Source organism: Drosophila erecta, unplaced genomic scaffold (genome assembly GCF_003286155.1).
Source record: "Drosophila erecta strain 14021-0224.00,06,07 unplaced genomic scaffold, DereRS2 tig00000092-arrow-pilon, whole genome shotgun sequence".
Lineage (NCBI taxonomy): Eukaryota > Metazoa > Arthropoda > Insecta > Diptera > Drosophilidae > Drosophila > Drosophila erecta.
In genome coordinates this window covers 6,518,657-6,536,352 of record NW_020825207.1, presented here as the reverse complement: position 1 = coordinate 6,536,352, position 17,696 = coordinate 6,518,657, and the positions used below count along the sequence as shown (strand labels likewise).

The following is a 17,696-nucleotide window of genomic DNA, read 5'->3' as shown; positions in this document are numbered from 1 at the left end:
CCCCGCGGCCAGAATGGCTGTGCGTGGTCGCATTCTTCTCTGATTAAATTTGAAGTTATGCACTCGCAACTCGTGTTCGCTCCGCTGACTCCTTGCAAAAGAATCGTGAATGAAAATCTAGAACGGGCATTTCATATCTATGTCAGTAAGCCGTTCTTTACAATTTCAATTTTCCGCATTGTTTTCGATTTTTCTGGTCATCCTGGTCCTTGAATAAGCCTTTTTAAGCTTCGCTCTTACTGCATGAAATATAAATCCGAAAAATGTGTCATGCCATACATTTTTTTCCCTTTCGCCACAATGCCATAAACTTAATTAGTGCTGAGCCGAATGAGCAATCAGATCACCGTGGCCATTCCCGCCGGTTTAATTAACACGCCAAAAGGCCGTAGACGTAAGGTGAGCCTCTCGGTTCATCGCGTTTTTTATGCCGCATTCTTAACGCGGCAGCAGCGGAAAATGGTAAATATGCCGCGCCAGTTGGCAATACAATTTGCCGTGACAAATGCGGCCATAAACAAAAATGGCGACAACGATGCCACAGCCGCCAATCCGCCAATCCGCCATTCAGACATTTTCTAGTGCAACGCCAGCGACAAAATGGCTGCCACAAGAGTCTGGATGAAAATTTCATTTCCCAGGCTGCGATGGCGATGGCGATGGCGATGGCGATGGCGGCGACCTTTTACGGTATTTATCACACGCGGAACGAAACCCGTCTACAACGCCACCGCTCGTTTTCGTTTTTGGTAATGAAATTTCGCTTTAGCAATTACGGGCATCCCTTCGGGCCACACGCGTATATGCACATACATAGGGTCGTGATAACTGGAGAATGCAGCCAGCTAATAGCTTTTGAGGCTAGCTGGATGGCTGGATGGAAGACTGGCTGACTGGCTGACTGGGTGGATGCATAAATTATGATGGGAACACGAGGGGCTCCCCATTGCAGAAATCAATTTCAGGCTTCGGCGGCAAAACAAAGTGAATGCAAGAAACGGCCGAGCGGAGGAAAACAGAAACAAAAATGTATAAAAATATTTTCATGCCTCGCAGCTAAAATGTTATTAAAGTCAATAACATAAAGCCGGGACAATTTCTTTGGCCATGCTTTGCCAGGGCGTGGGTGAAACTTTGTCAAATAAAAATAGCTTACGAATAAAAACAACTCGGGGCGAAAAAATAAAAATCATCGCAACGAGGGGCAGCGGGACGAACCACTGACCAAGGCAATGTAATAAAAATAAATAATGGCTTTGACAAAAAATAAACGATGGCTGCGAGAAAGTTTGAATATTTATGAGTTTTTTATGTGCCAGCAAAGGAGGTGAGCCAAGAAAAACCGAGTTGTCGAGTGAAAGCGGTGACTTCGCTGTGTTCGCCAGTTCCAATAAATGCAAAATGTAGAAATTAAAAATATTCTCTTGGCAATTTGCATTCACATAATTGGACAGCCTTTCAGGCTTGGTTATCGACTTGTGCGGTCATACTGATAGTGCCACCTAATTTGGTTAGTACGCACCGACTTATGATAAATGACACATGTAAATTAGGGTATCGAACCCAGTGTGCCACCAGCTGTTGTCAGATGCGGAGTTTGTATCGATAAAAGCACGTAGCACTTTGACAAGCTGCACTTTGATTTTAAAACCAAGCGAAATGAACCCCATCCTGAACACCCTTAGCCAGACCATGACCGTGGAGGCCATAGCGATCATCAAGGCCAAGCGACTGGCCATGAAAAAGGGCGTCGATGCGGCCGGCAGGCAGAAAAGGGCGCTGCAGCGGGAGAATAACCGCCGGGTGGACGACGTCCAGGCGGAGCTGTGCAGGCGGGCCATGGAGCGGGAGCGGTCGTACCGCGTGTTCGAGGAGCAGCTGCTGGGCGAGAGGAAGATGACGGCTGCCCAGGAGTACCTCCATCTGGTCTACGACTCGAAGAGGCGCTGCATGCACTCCACGTTGCGGGAGTCCACGCCGATGGTGGTGAGGGAAGTGCCGGTGGTGGCGACCCAGCGGAAGAGCTTGACAGTGCCGCTCAGGGAGCAGTCCAAGTACAATCGCTATGGCCAGGAGAGGTACCTCAAGGAACAGCAGGAGTTCGGCATCAATCCGCGGGGCAGCCACTTGGAGAAGGCGGCGGCAAGAGGCAAGCAGCTCAAGAGGAGCCGTTCCTTGGGTGGCCCAAGCACTCCCATGACCAAGAAAGCCACCATTGGACGTCAGCCCTCGAGGCTGTTCTCCCGGATGCCCATCATTGTGGTTCCGGCTGCTCTGACCAGCCTGATCACCCTGTTCAATGCCAAGGAACTGCTCCAGGAGATGCGCTACGTGCCCGTGAAACAAGCCCGCCGGCTGCTGCATCACAGCCAGCATCCGGAGAAGGTCATAGTCGAGCATCGATTCCAGGTGGGTAAGACCAACTTGCTAGCAGCTAGAGGAATTTTCGCTAATAGTTATTGGCATGGGTCGATGGAATTTCTAATAAGTGCATGCCTGGCCGGCGGATTAATTAGCTTTATGAAATGCAAATTTCAGGGCGAGCTGGTGAGCTACCGGGTCATCGACAACGTGACCCGCCTGACCCCCGACGAGTGGCAGCGAGTGGCCGCGGTGTTCGCCTTGGGACCCCACTGGCAATTCAAGGGCTGGCCCCAGGGCGCTGACCCCGCCGCCATCTTCCACCAGGTGTGCGCCTTCCATCTGCACTTCAAGGATACGCCGGTGTGCAAGGAGCTGGGCAACTTCCAGGTCCACCCACTGGCCCTCTCGCCCAACGAGCGGCACTCCGACTGCGGCATCCTGATGGAGTTCTGGAACAAACTGGACCACCACATGGCCGTCCGGGCCCGTCAGTTTGCGTTTGTCAGGCAGAAGTAGGGTGCTCCTGCTTACTTTCCCCCTGGCGCTCATGCAACACGAGTAGATGCCAGATAAGCGGGGAAATCAATAAGTGAAATTGAATAAGCCAGAACAAAGGACGAAGGACAAAGACACACACACGCACACGCACACACACACTTGTGTCTGCGTTAATAAAAAGTGAGCGGGCGCATCACAGAAATACATCACGTTTGTATAAAAATCATATAAAAACGTTGCGAAAACTGCAAACTTGGCAAGAAAATTAAGAGCACAAACAAGTCGGAAAATGAGGAAAATTCGGGCGGCGGGCGGGGAGCGGGGAAACTTGGCACGCGTGAGACAAAAGCTAAATGACACACAAAGGAGCAGTTGTGTGCGTGTGTGGGGCTGTACTTATGTAAGTCACTGTGCGGCCCACAAAACGTAAAGCTGTCAACGGCATTCGGAGTGATGGCGAAAACAGAAAACTGGGGTGGCGATAGCGCAGGGGGCGCTATAAAAATCGCTGGGAAAATGACAATTTTTATGCACCACACACACACACGCACACACACACACAGCTGCACACACATGTGTGTAATGAAATAAACCAAGTGCCAAGGCATTTGCATGAAGAAATTGGCGGCATTACAGCCAAATGCACTAAGCGCTTCAACGGTGGATATGGGAAATGTTGAAGTCATTGATAAAACAATAAATTCGTTTCACGAAGTTCAATGAATTTAAGCCGTCCTTTTACATACAAACACATATATTTAAAAGCCTGCAGAACAATTCACCAAGTGCCAGCATAATCCAATAATCCTGGACTTTGTCAGTGCTCGCAAAAAATGAAAATAAGTCTTTAATCTTTCAAAACAATATAGATTGGTGGCTTCATCCACCGCCTGCAACTTTCTGTGTAAGTAGCTGCAGATTATTTACCAACTTACGCAACGCAGCCAAGAAAGCGGCAGGTCCTTTTCGTCCTTGCCAGTACCAATCGCTCTGCCTCTGTGGGCGTGGTCGTGTGTGGACAAATCGAGTTTCGCCACCAATATTCAATTTTATAAATTGAAGCAAAGTGAAAGCGAAGGAAGCAATGCGTAAAAGAAATTGAGTTCGTGCCAGCAAAATGTATTAAACTTACGTTTGCGAAAACTGAGTTTTCCACACGAGCTTGACGGCAGGCTGATTCAAACGATAACATTTCGGATTACAGCATCGAGAGCTCGAGATTGTGAAGCCTTGCATTTGGGGAGATATCTTAAGATGAAGTCTATATTAAACGCATCTGGTTGCTAAAGTGGGCGTACAACTAATGCCGGGACAATAAATTTGCAAAATGGCTTGGCAATAAATTTGCGAAATTTGCATTCACAGAACCAGTGCAATTGCCATCGACAAAGCCACCGAGTCTGCTCCGCCATTTCCCTCCAACGAATTGGACATAACTTAGCCCCAGTTGATAGTTGCCTTACTTTGCATCTCCAGCTGATATAAATCCTCTGGCAGTGCTATTTTTCGGGATTAAGCACACATTTTTTGCAGTTCGCAGTCAAGCAGCTGAAGCCAATATTAATGAATTGACCACTTAACAAGATTCACTCCCCGAAAGAACCGAAAATTGAATCGATATCATCTGCTGGCATTACAGTTGGCTTACAACTGATTACACACTGACTCGCACAAGTTTATGTTCCAGTGTCCGTTTGTCCGTTCACCCACTCATGTGCCACGTATCTATGTGTACATGTGCACCTTTATTCATATATAAGTTCTCCTACTTAGAAGGACAAAGTTTTTACTTCACACCCAAGCGAGATTCGAGAGTTGAGAGTTGAGCGCTGAGAAGCGAGAAGCACTTTGAGCGCCCATAAATCCCTCGGTGGCTGTGAAAAAGAACAACAAGCAGCAGTACCAAACTATGGCGAAAGTTTGCAGTTCAAATCAGTAAAAAGTCAACTTTAGCATCCGAAGAAGCCCGAGAAGGAGCAGGAGCAGGAGCAGGATGCCATGACGCCATGCCCCAAACGCGTTAGCCATATGGCAGGCGAAGCCAAGTGGGAAAATCAACGAAAACAACGAGGCGATCGCCCTGCCACTGGAACAGAATCGCACAATCACACATGTCCACATGGCGATGACAGTGGGAAAAGCGCAGCGATGACAAGGACAACAAGGACGATGTCCGCCATCTTGTTTTGCCCATTCTGCCTTTGTGTTGGCCATTGCCTGTCAATTGACAGGCGGCGTTGAATGCATTTCCGTTTCCGCTGCACTTTGTTTTGCTGCCCCTTTTTGGTAACCGAATGGAGTGCATGATGAGTGTGTACAAACGAAGTTAAGCAAGCAGATAGCTGTTGGTATGTAAATCTGATTTAGAATTAATATGCAAGCCTTGAACTCTGTGAGAAGGAACTCCAAAAATGTAACCTCAATGCTCGGCGTAAATATTTCCCGGATATGTTGTGGAAATATAAATAAATTAATGCAATGAGATACTGCTGTGTGCGTATAAAAGAAAGGAATATCATATTATTGGCAAAGGAAAAAGGTAAAAGCTTGTTAATTGCAGGAAATATTATCCAAGTGGCTGGCTGGCACGTTGCCTGTATTTGCATTGCATGTGGCAGGTGGGGCAGTTTCCCAGTTTCCCCACACACATCCCTGCAAACATACATCCGCCCGGGAAATCCGATTTCCATGGGTAAACGTGGCTGCTCAACGGCGGTCAGCGTTTGCTTGGTGCGCCCAACTTTCCAACTTGTGCCAATCAAACAAGTTCAATAACGGTAATTAACAGTCCAACGCAAATGCAGTTGCACTTGCCACTGCAATACCAGTGGCAAAAAGGCGGTGGGTGGGTGGTTGGTGCGCACTGCCTGCAATTTGCGAAAAGTTCAAAGCTATTAGCATGTCGATGCCTCAACCTGAGCGGATGTCCATGTCGTCGTACCGACTGCCGTTTTCCAGCGCCAGAAGTTTTCCCATCCCCACCCCCGCTTTTCCCGGCCTAATGGTGGCACTGCCCGCCGTCAGTGAAAGGCTATTAGCCATGGTGTGCTGGACTGGAAGGGGAAAGTGGGGCGGCACGGCGACAGGCAGTCAGTTTTGCCATTTAGCCCAGCACGCCGGCACTGTCCCACTGCAAATGGTCCACTAGGCATGCCAGTTTTGATTGAGCCTGATGGACCCGCTAACTCTCTAATCAGATTTAATTGTGAATGATGCATAGGGCCACTCCCAGCAAATCGGTATTAATGAAAGGGGTGTGTGGGGGGACTACTACTACTACTAAAGCTTAGCTCGAAAGATTTAAGGTTTAAGGAACTCATTTATTTACTCCCTGCTTACGTCAAGCAGCGCATAGGAAAATGCCAAAGTACCGAGACCAAATATTGAAATATTATTTCTTCATGCAGCAAAGCAAATCCCTGGACAGTGAGTACTTAAAGCTTGGAATATGCTCATCCATCTCGTCCTCACATAATGCACTTAGCCAGGCCTTTGCCCAAGCTTGGTCCAATAAACAGATAGTTGGCAATTGGCTGCTACTGGCTGTTGTTGCCAATGTGCCAGCGGATCTATCAATTTGTAGCATTTTCAGGCTCCCACACCCACGAACGGCATCCGCATTCACTTACGTGAATCCGGCAACCTGATGGCAGGAATCGTGCTGGGAAATGGCTGAAAAGTGGAGCACATCGCCATGGATCCCTGCGCTTTTTCCTCCTCCTTTGAGGAGCAGCTCCAGCTCCAGCTCCTGCTCCAACTCCGGCAGCCACTTTGGCCACAGAACTTGAACATGAGTGCAATCAAATGTATTACATTTTGTGCAACTTAAGCGTCGGCTGAAGTGCCGAAGACAGCTGGGAGGAGAGTGCGGACAGGGGATATGGCCCATCCATATATATCGTATATATGTATGTGCAACACTACCACTACTACACTACCACTATATGCATTTCAGGGGAAAGGGGAGCGGGCAGGGCAGGGATATATCCGCCTTTGGGTGCAATGATTTCCTGAAAAACTTGAGTCAAGGCTGAGTCTGGATGAAAAACTAAGCAGATGAGGTGGGCGGAGTGGGAGCATGCAACATGCGGCATAAAAATGGGCCAAACAAGGAAATTGCTAGAAATGCATTTTGTGGCTTATGAGCTGTGAAGGGGAGGGGCAGCGGAGAGCTTGGAAAATCAATCGAGTTTGTTCGACAAATATCCGCTCAAATGGAAATTGACAGGAAAGCCACCGAAAGAAGGATATGCCCGAATGGTCGAGAAAGTGAATGGCAATTAGATGTCATCGCAGTTAAACGATCTTAAGCCATGACAAATTCACAATGTTGGCTCAATTGGCCATAATGCCCTGATTGATGACAAGCTCAAATAGGCAAAGTGGGCGGACATGATATGATTATCTAACAATTTCCATTGCACTGTTTGCCAACTAATCAATGGGGAGTCGGAAAAGCGCGGCGATGCAACTGCCACTGGACTCAATCGGCTGCCATTGTCCTTGGCGTTTGTTAAACAACGCCAGAACTTGCTGAATTCTCCGCTCAAACAGTTCAAGCATGAAAAAATTTTCCGCAGAGACACAAGAAGGAAAAGCGAGGGGGTGGGAAAACGAGGGGGTGGCTGGCAAAAGTAAAGTAAAGCAAAGAACTTTATACCTAAAAGGGATTTATTTGATGACTTGTCTAACTCGTGCCCTTCACTCCTCACACGGACCCGGCCACGCCCACGCCCACTCCCACTCCGCCCCCCGCCCCCGCCAGACAGCCCCGGCATGACGTAGCACTTTTACAAATGAAGTTTTATAACTTTGCCTCCGTCTGATTTGTCAAAGAGCGAAAGAGACACGGCGCCCAAAAGTGAAATGCGACAAAATGGAATGAAATTAAATGCATTTTGAAAAATGATAAAGTTCTGCCCAGCAAGGAAACGGGTTTCCTCTGGTCTTCTCTTCAACTTTAAGCGACCTCCCACAAGTCAGTGGAAACAGAGCCATTCAATTTACTCACAGTATCCATTCGCATTGCAAAAGGGTTGAACTTACCTGCAAAAAACGAAGAGGAAGCAACAATTAGAAATTGCGAAAAGGATTAAAGCTAACTCAACATTTAATTCTGGCAAATAATCTGTAAGCAAATCTAATAAGCATTCAAATTAGCTCTTTATCCGATTCCAAAGATAATTTGCTGACAATTCGGTGCAGTAATAACCCATCTAATGCTGGCTATTTAAAACCGCAATTAAGCTAAGCGCAACAAAATGAATGCCAAATGGCCGACGATTATGCATATATATTTTTTTAATGCTCATCGCATTTCTTTGGCCAAAACGAATACAAAAACCTCGGCCCAGAGACAGATACTGATTAAAACTAACGCTGACATCGTTGTCCACAAGCTGTTGTAGCCACACAAAAGCGCCGAGCAAAAGGAAAAACTAATTTGACAAAAGTTTTCGACCAACTGTCGAATCCTGTGCATGTGTGTGTGTGTGTGAGTGTGTGTGTGTCCTGTCTCCTGGTCGAAAACTGCAGCAGCAGTACAAACATTTGCTTTTCGCCGCCAGCTTCGACTATTTCACAAAAGCGCATAATAATTTTCCCAGGATATGAAAAAACTTTGAGTTGGCTCTTCCGTTCGCTCCACGACCTGCATGTGTGAGTGTGAGTGCGAATGTCCTGCGGCATGCCATTTGAATGCCACACTTCCCCCTGCCGCCCGTCCAGTGCCCACTTTCCTCATTTCACCCCGCTGTTGTTATAGTAATTGGACAAGTCACTGGCTAAAGTGGCGTCGGCAGCCAACTTGCCACCAAACAATTTTTGCAGTCAGGACGACACCACTTTTATTAACAAATGCCAGCGTGTGTGCCGTGCTGAAATTTGCTAATTGCCACTGTTGCCTTCTCGCATTTGCCGCTTCCGCCGGTTATTAATTGTTTTTTTAATTAAAATATGTTGTCCGAAATTACAATTTTGCGAGGTGCGCAGAGATAAAGCGAAATTAGCACAGACGCAGTGGAATGTTTACTAAAGGAGAATAATTATTTATCTGTTGTTTTGTAAGGAGTTTGGCACCTAAAGCGGCACCAACATGCCCATACTTTTAAGCAAAATTGGATAAATAATCAAACAGCTAAGAGGTTACTTCGATGTGCACAAGGGTCAATTTTTGGCTTTCTATGCGCAGCTGTAAGCCCTAAGTTATAATTTCGACAGCTCACAATTTTTCTACCAGTTTCTCCAGCAGCTCCATCAGTTGGCATTTGTGCTGCTCAGTTGGCAGCACGATAATTCCCCGGCTTTATGTCGTAAAGTATCTTTTCGTGGTATCCAGTCGCAGCTCCCGCTGGGATAACCTTATCCTTTTTAGCTTGGCGTAATGGGAGCAGACTCGCCATAGAAATTTCCCAGTCACGTAGATGGAGATGACGCAACCCACCTGCCCACTGGAGCTCTTGGCCAGGTCAATAGGGAGAGCGGCATGGCTGGAAAGTGGGCGGAGTGGGCGGAGTGGGCGCATAACTCACGCTTTTCAGCGCCACAGTGCACTCAGCTTTTCCCAGCCACCGTCTTTGCTGCTTCAAACCCCCATTCCCATCCCCATTCCCAACTCGTGTTTAAGCCAATAATAAATTTCTGCAACAATTTCGTGCCAAAGCTGCAGTTTGTCAGCATTAGCTGCCTGAAGCTGCCACTCCCGCCCGGGGAGCTTCCCCCATCGATATTGGATACTCGGCTTTTGTGTGGCCCCAGGCGACATAAATGTATTTATAATTAACCGAAATTCGCCTACTCGGTGCCCACTGAGGAAGTTGAAATGGTGCCATTCTGGCAGTGAGGGCAACAACTAAAAGTTGCGAGATTACAACTTTCCCCACTGCTCTTCTTTCTGTTGCGTGTGTGTGGTATGACAAAAGTTTCTGGTAGTCAAATCTTGGCATGTTAAGTTGTAGCTAACTTTTTGTAAACTCTGAGAAATCTTTGACGCAAGGGGCGGGGACTCGCCCATCAGTCTGCCTTTGTGACTGTGTGTATTGCACTTAATTAATGCCATCAGACCCGAAATGCAGACATAAGAATTAAGATGGAAATTCCACTTTGCAAACTGCGAGCATTGCCTTGATTTGTTAACGTATTGGTTGACTTTTTGCGAACTTTGGCTGTGTTCCTTACACTATATCACATGGCATTTAAATACGTGATATGGCGGAGACACTTCTTGGAAATACTGATGTAAATGAAGATAATAAGTTGATGGTTTAACCTATCCCTCTGTTATTTCTACAAGCACTTCTTCAATGTTTTCAATCAAACAAGTTGATTTGCCTCGCTAACAAAGCAAACATGTTTTGCGAAGGCCTAAAGGTCACCACAGCTCAAAATCGAAGTTGTATATATGGATAACTACGCACTGTTTGTCTTGACTCGGAATAAATACCATTTCGACATCGCCTGCCCACAGCGAATTATCATAACACTGGCTCCAGAAACAGCGGAGTACAGCCGCCCACTTCCGGCCACCAGGACCCTGCTCATCCACATGTAATCGCACATGAACAGACATAATATTTACTGCTCTAATTAATAGTCACGTACACCGAGGAGTGGGAGATCCTTTTGGCCGCCGGATTTAATGAGCTCAAGGAGGGGGCTTTATGAGGACAAATGTTGGTCGTTTGCCACTTGAAGTGGCTGGTCAGCTCAAGGATTATGCTCTGATTTAATTTGATTTGCGGGTGTTTGGCAATGGGCAGTATGCACTTGGCCATGCCCGAAAAACACCAAGTTTATTATCTTTCCTGGATGGCTTGTGTCGAAATTTTCGCAGTGCTCTATTATCTCTGCCGGCCGCCAACGAACCGAAAACACCAAAACAACGTGACTGCTGCATCCTATTCCAATGCCCCCACTCGATGCCCCAAATCCCACCATGGAATTTGGAAATTCCTGTCTGGACGGGATTTCCTACCCAAGCCGCGCGACGCATAGATGCATCCCACTGGCGGCCATCCGCCCGATTATGCATGTCCCCCGTTTTCATATTGATGATGTGCCCAGCACAGCCCTCAAAATAAATCCCCAAAAAATAGTTTTCGGTCCGGCAGGACAACTCAGTTGCATAGTTTTGCTGCTGCTTCGCAGCCGAGGCGGGTTCAGATTTTTCCGTTCCAGTCTGAGTTTGTTTTCCCAGGCAATTTTTTCTTGCCAGCCAGCCAGGCTGCCATTTTACCAATTGACTGCACCCATCTCCAGTGTCCAGTGACCAGTGTGTGTGTGTGTGTGTGGGTGGGAGGAAATCCTGGCGAGCGTTGCACTGAGCCGCCAGCGATTGCCATTTCGGCTCTAATCAATTTTTTTGATTGCCAAATGCAAAGTCGGCCGCTGGAGACTCACGCAACTTGGCTTGGGTAGCTACAAGCCGAAAATCCGGGAAAAAATTGTGGAAAACAAGCCTGCCACAACAGGAAGATGGGTTTTGGTGGCATGGAACTGAAATTGAATCGGAAAGATGAATTCGGCCACATGATGGGCGCCTTTCAATCGACTTGGCTGAGCAGAAGAATGGCGGATTAAATATATTTATTCGCCTCCGGGCTATTTAAACGCACTTTGATTTAATTAACATACACGTTTGCACCCCCTTCGATCTGATTTAATTCACGATATTCCACTTTATTTGTTTACACTCTTAATTTGCTACGCATTTTTGCTAATTTTCTTTGTTTGCTTTGGCCAGCTCCGCCTCATTTTAAATGCCAATGTTTTCTTGTGCGCTGTGTGTTTAATTGCAACTCATTAAGCATATTAATTAAATTGCCACATTTATGCAATAAAGCTGCGGTCGTTCGCCAGTGGAGCGAGCAGTGCGGAAACTGAAAAACGAGGTATTTATACCTGCGCAAAAAGAGGTTGTCATATATTTCAATTCCCTGGAAAAAATTGTGCGCACACACAACGGCAGCAAATTAACATGGAACAACAAAGCTGCTCGGAAAAAAGGTTGAACAAATTTATTATTTGCATATTGCCAAACCAGAACGCAGCTATAGTGACTAAATGTACGGTGTCGACTACAATATACCTCACTTTCGGCTGATTTGACCAATCTGAATTAGGCATACATCGTTTGATTGACCAAATTTAGATTCTAGCTGGCATTTTATGCATTTGTACAAATTCATTAGTCCGCACCTACTAACAGGGATTTCCGTAATGGGATTTACTTCTGATGCATGAGGTTATGGTTAATACCACTGGGTTGGTTTGCATTAAGTAATGCGCCCAAAATTACTGGCCTATTAAAAATCACCTGACCACAATTAAATAAAGGGAAAAGCAGGGGAGCAAATGAAACAGTAAAAATTAAATTAAAAACCAGAAATGGAATTTAATTAGTTTGCACAGGGCATAATGAGGATTTATGCGAGCACATACTATGGCATTTATGAGTGCAGATTTATCAATCGCAGGACACATGTAAACCCGGCATATGGGACACGTGTTCTGCCACTTTAAACTCCTTTGGCAGCATTCGACGAGTGCACACATGCAATTAGAAAGCTGTCAAAGCCAACAAATGGAAGCAAACCCATCCTGGCCAAACCCATCGCCTTGTCATGCAAATTACAGCCGCCCAACTTGTCAGCCCGCTGACATTGAAAAGTTGCCAGGAAGGCGGGTGGAATTACCTTTATTAGCGCAGTTCTCGGTCGCAAAAGGTGGAGGATGTGCCACGTGTTGCTTACGCAATGCGCAGGGGATGCTCGAATAGGGGTGTCTTTGCCGCGGCTACAAAGCGATACAATGCGCTGTGCACTTGGGGAAAGGTCCTTTGGCATTAGGCATTTAATTGAGTTGCACGTCGGTCCGTGAAACGCCAGCACATTTAATGTGTGGGATTTTGCGGGCTTAGAGCGCAGATTTCAGTTTCTGGGCTGTGTTCCAAGCTCTGGCTTAAACGGAATGCGTTAAAGCAGTTCGAGCCGTAATAATCGAATTAGGAATGCTTCGGGGTTAACTGCAAGTGTCTGGTTAAATCAACGAATATTTAAAACAGCTTCAATTTGCCAATGCAAATATGCTGCACTGCAGCCTTAAAAAATATTAAACATTTTCTATAAATACGAGCACGAGTATCTCTGTCTGGGCGAAATTTATAGCTTATTTATATAACAATAAAAGCAGCGAACAATCACTGGCATAACAACGCGGCAGACACAACATGAAAATGTCGCCACACGACGACTGCGGCGCCCGCGGAAAAAGGGTGGAAAATGCTGCAGAGGTGTGGGAAATCGTATAAAATATTATGCATATCCATATGCATATGCCCCTTTCGGTGTGAGCCCACAAATTAAACAAGACGCAGGCTGGGCGCACAACATAGTCTTTGTCGCAGCCACTCGCAGTTTCTCTCAGTGTGGGGCGTGTCTGGCGCCGCCTCCACCTGCTGTTGCGGTGTCCACCATTAAAAAACGGCCGACAGCTGGAAAAACCAAAGGCAATGGGCAGACCATGCAGTGATTTTTTATTTATAGCTGGAAAATGGTCGAAGAGTGTTCGTTGACTGCCAAAAGTTGAGAGCTCAGTAAATTGCAGCAAATAGCTTGTAAATTGTAGGCTTTAAGAGGCAAAACTATCTTCAAGCTGGCGTCTAAGAATAATTGAGCTGCAGGGCCTTTTACACTGATTTGCAGTTTGAAATTGAAAGATGATTGAGTTATATTTCGAGCGAAAATCGCACTCCAACCAGGTTGTTTGCTGGCAAAACACAAAAACACAGAGAATAGGAAGCTCCATCCGCTTCCGCGGTAATAATATTTTATTGCCCACTGCCCGTTGACACGGCAAACAGCTGAAAAAATGGAAATTTGATGATTTATACATGCAGTCTAAATTCTGTGGAACGCTTTAATGGGTGGCATGCCACTGGTGTTTGCAGACTCTGCTGATTTCACAACTTTTTGTGGTTCTCGGCAGCTTTGAGTCTGCTTTTGTCACATTTATTGCGATGGCATGGCATTGTTGGCATTTTGCAAATTAAACGGATTTCCGCCAAAGGCCATTTCCGCCCGACCCTGGCAAAAGGCATTTCAAAGCGATTGCACTTTTTACCGCCGCCTCGTTCGATTTTGTTCGATTTTGTTCGATTCCCCTTGTCGAATTTGTTGTCTGCTATTTTTTGTTTAGTGCCCGTTTTTTAGTGCTCTGACAAATGGTTTACTTCGTTTTTGCCCCGTTCTGTGCTATTTGTTTTATGTTAATAAAGGCAGACAATAAATAAATGGCAAGTGCAGCCCATTTTCGCTCTGTTCACGAAGTCTGAAGCTACTATTGTTATAGTTTCTATTATTCTTTTTTCGAACGCGCTTTTATTTAAACATAAACTTTTGCAGTTCAGCACTGCGAACTTATTCATAACTCGATTACACGACTTGAATGTGTTTATTGTTGCTGATTGCTGGCTGGTCACGTTTTAATTTGTGCTGCTTGTTAATTAGGCACATTAGACGCCAATGAACTGGAAATGGCAATTAGCTGTCAGGAATTGATTGCAGTTTTGCAGATGTGTCAGCGAAAAAAGAAACCACATTGGAGTTGAATAAAATGTCAAATAATGGCATGTGGAATAAATTTGATTACCACAAATTATGCATAAATTCCAGCATTCCTACACAGCAATGAGAAATGGACTTGTATATATTCGCCAGACACAATCCCCACAATCGTTCGCTTCTTATTCCAGCAATCGAATGGCAGAAACAAATTTAAATATCCCCGGACAGCTTAGCAAACTTTTTGTCTGACCTTCGGGAGTGGGAAACAGCCAGCACCTGGCGACCATTCTCATTAACATATTGAATTTTAATATCATGTCGGTCGAGTCCTGGATGCTGGATCCTTAAGCCTCAGAAGCCGCAGAAACATCCCTCGAACGAGCCGCAAAATTCTAAACTACTTTCGTTTGGCATTTGCATTCCACGCTCGAAAGCCAAAAGAAATTACTGCGGCAAAGCCCAAATGGAAACGGGGAAATGGAAAATTCAGGGGAAGATCCATCTGCATATTTTTGTGCCGAGCTGCGCGAAGCATGATTAAATGGCCGCCAACGCTCTCAATAATGACGTCAAAAGTATTTGCATTCAAATTGCGATGAAAAGTTCGGGGCAAAGGCAACAAAAAATTCCGAAATGTACTGATGAATTTCTGATTTCGGCCGCCGAAATTGATTTTTAACGAGGCATGTTTAAATGATTTATGAACAGCCCCAAAAAAGTGATGCGGTTATCAGGACTTTGAAGTTCATTACGCGCGGCACCGGGCTCAACAATAATTTAATTTATTCGCCAAGACAGCTAATACAGCGAGTTGTGCCAATAATTTATCGATATTTGGCAACGCCACGCCCCAACCGCTGGCCAACATAAATCTTGGAGGAACTCCACATAAATTCCGGTCGACAAGTGTCCAGTTAAACAGGCCACAAGGAAAACCGCGAGTGGGAGTTTCCCGGAGCAGTTTCCCATTCACACTTAACGAAATACTCAGCGAATGGTACTACTTTTCTACTTTTCACGGTATTAGATTGCTTGAAACACCACTCGCTTTTTCTGAGTGCAGCCCCAAGCCAAATGACACACATTTGAAAGCGCCCAAACTTGGCTCCACAATTTGTCACTGGGTCATTTTGCACATTAGAAATGAACTGGCAAGGGGAAAAAAGTGGCAAAGGCGATGGTGTCCCTCTTTTTTCCACTCTGTAAAATAATAAATCATGAGCACATAACACAGAGCAGTCGGAAAAGTGGTCGAATGTCTGGCGCCGGAAAAGTTCTGTTTTTCTTCGAATGTCCAAGGACCTGCTGGCGCTTCTTCACTCGCTCTCGTGTTCTTCTGACACAGTTTTCAATTTGTGGCTGCCTTTTTTGGCACCCAGCAACGTTCTGAATAATTGCCCCAAAATAGCATAAATCAAAAGTGGCTCTAATTACGGCTGCAGGCCAGGTGATTAATTAGGGTGCAAGGGCAGCTGCAACGCAGGGTGCATTTGCCGGGTTAATCATTTCATTTAAATATCATAATTCTCATTTAGCTCAGCAGTGCTGTGTGCTCCGTGTTCAGTATTAAATATCCATTAGGTGGCCAGGGACCTGCAAACTGAGCGACTGACTGACAGTCGGACTGTCAGGGTCGTAATTATACCGATTGGCCTTTGTGTGCCAGTGTGTGTGTGTGTCCCAGTGTGTGTGTGCGTGTGAGTGTGTGTGTCTTGCGGCCAGAGTTAGCAGTGCGGAAATTGAATTTTAGGTAATTTCGTTGCATGTCATTAGGCGCAATTATGTAATAACAGACTGCAGCCAAGTGTTGATCGATGCACTGTTCCGAACCGAAGAACTTGTCCGGATAGAGCAGCCCCGCCCCCTTCCCCCTCCTGCTCAAGAGCGCCAAGCCTCCAGCCCCATCCAATAGCCAAATGATAATTAAGCCGGGGTTGCAAGTGGGCGGCAATTAGGGGCATGCCTGTGGTCAAGTTCAGTGCGGCTTGCCTTGTCATCTTTTTGGCGCTCCATGGGCAAAACAATAAATTCGCCATAAATGCCAGCCTTTGTCAAGACCTTTTATATTCAATTTATTATCTCTATCCTAGTCGAAATTAATTCAATAAAGTGTGCTTTTCGCCCAACCGAAAAATCAGTGACCCATTTTGGAGTGACCTCAAATTAAATTGTTCGAACTTCCTTTGCACATTTCTCAACTTATTAATTTTCCATTAAATGTTACAAGCAATTAAGCCCGAACAAGCAAACCAAATCGAGGACCCGGGCAAAAATTATCAACACGTTCCGCTTATTAACTGCCAGCAAAATGTGTACGAGTATTCATACACAATGGCACACGAATAAAGAAAATGCCCAGCATCCAGGACTGGAATCCTTTCGGAAATCTGTCGCAATTGTTTGAGTTATGTCCCCGGGCGGCAGGACGAGTTGAGAAGGGTCGGGCATCAGGGAAAATATTGCCGAAATATATATCCGGCCGGGCACTGAAAATCAAAAACATTTCAGTTCAAATACCTTGCGAGCTCCGGGAGTCTGGTGCGTAAATTTCACGCTTTCCTGCATTTGCCACAGACTTTCGGGCGGAGCAAGGATGTGTAAGGATTCAGCATGATGCGTCTGATTCTCATTTGTGCCCTTGTATTTGTGCTCTGATTTGGATTTATGCATGATGATATGCTTTAAGGCGGAAGCCGGCAAAGGAACATAGGAACATAGGAAGTGGATTGGGCATACGCTATATGGCGGCTTGGAATTGGCAGGGTCCTGGCTCAGGACATTACGCCTCGAAAGTTGCCAGCAGCCAGCTGAGCCACTTGAAGCAATTTATGAAGCATTTTACTTACTTAGCTGCTGATTTACTCCCGCCTCCTTTTCTGTGTACGAGTGTGTGTGTGTGTGTGCCCCATCCTGCGAAGGACCTTCAGCCCAGCACATGTGCTTGCAATTTTTCTATGAATATGAAATAAGTCCCTCCTTCGCCTGTGCGTAAATAAACAAACGGAGCAGCAAAAGCCGGGACACTAGTGCCAGTGCCAGTGCCAGCAAGGACTCCCAGCATTCGCATTCGCATTCGCATTCGAGTCCTGCGATCGAGTGTTTACCCAAGGCGTTTCCAACTCCGAATGAAGTACACAAAACGCACACACTTTGCGACTGCCAGGCAGCTAACGAAATTTAATGTGTGTTTTATGCAAAATGGGATCCTGGAAGCCGGAAGAACAGCGCTGGATGGCCCCATAAATCCTCATCCGTTTCCCTAGCCCACAAATA

The 17,696-nt window shown here is 46.0% G+C and overlaps 2 protein-coding genes across 2 annotated transcripts in view; one reads left to right on the top strand and one right to left on the bottom strand.

The window, feature by feature from the left end:
* LOC6549509 (irregular chiasm C-roughest protein) overlaps positions 1-17,696 on the bottom strand; it is a 121,336-nt gene that overhangs the window by 43,781 nt on the left and 59,859 nt on the right. The window lies entirely within an intron of this gene.
* Positions 1,600-3,021, top strand: LOC6549599 (parafibromin). The gene is made up of 2 exons (XM_001975696.3): positions 1,600-2,409; positions 2,539-3,021. Exons 1-2 carry the CDS (start codon positions 1,660-1,662, stop codon positions 2,878-2,880), a joined length of 1,092 nt encoding a protein of 363 aa, XP_001975732.1. The 5' UTR covers positions 1,600-1,659; the 3' UTR covers positions 2,881-3,021.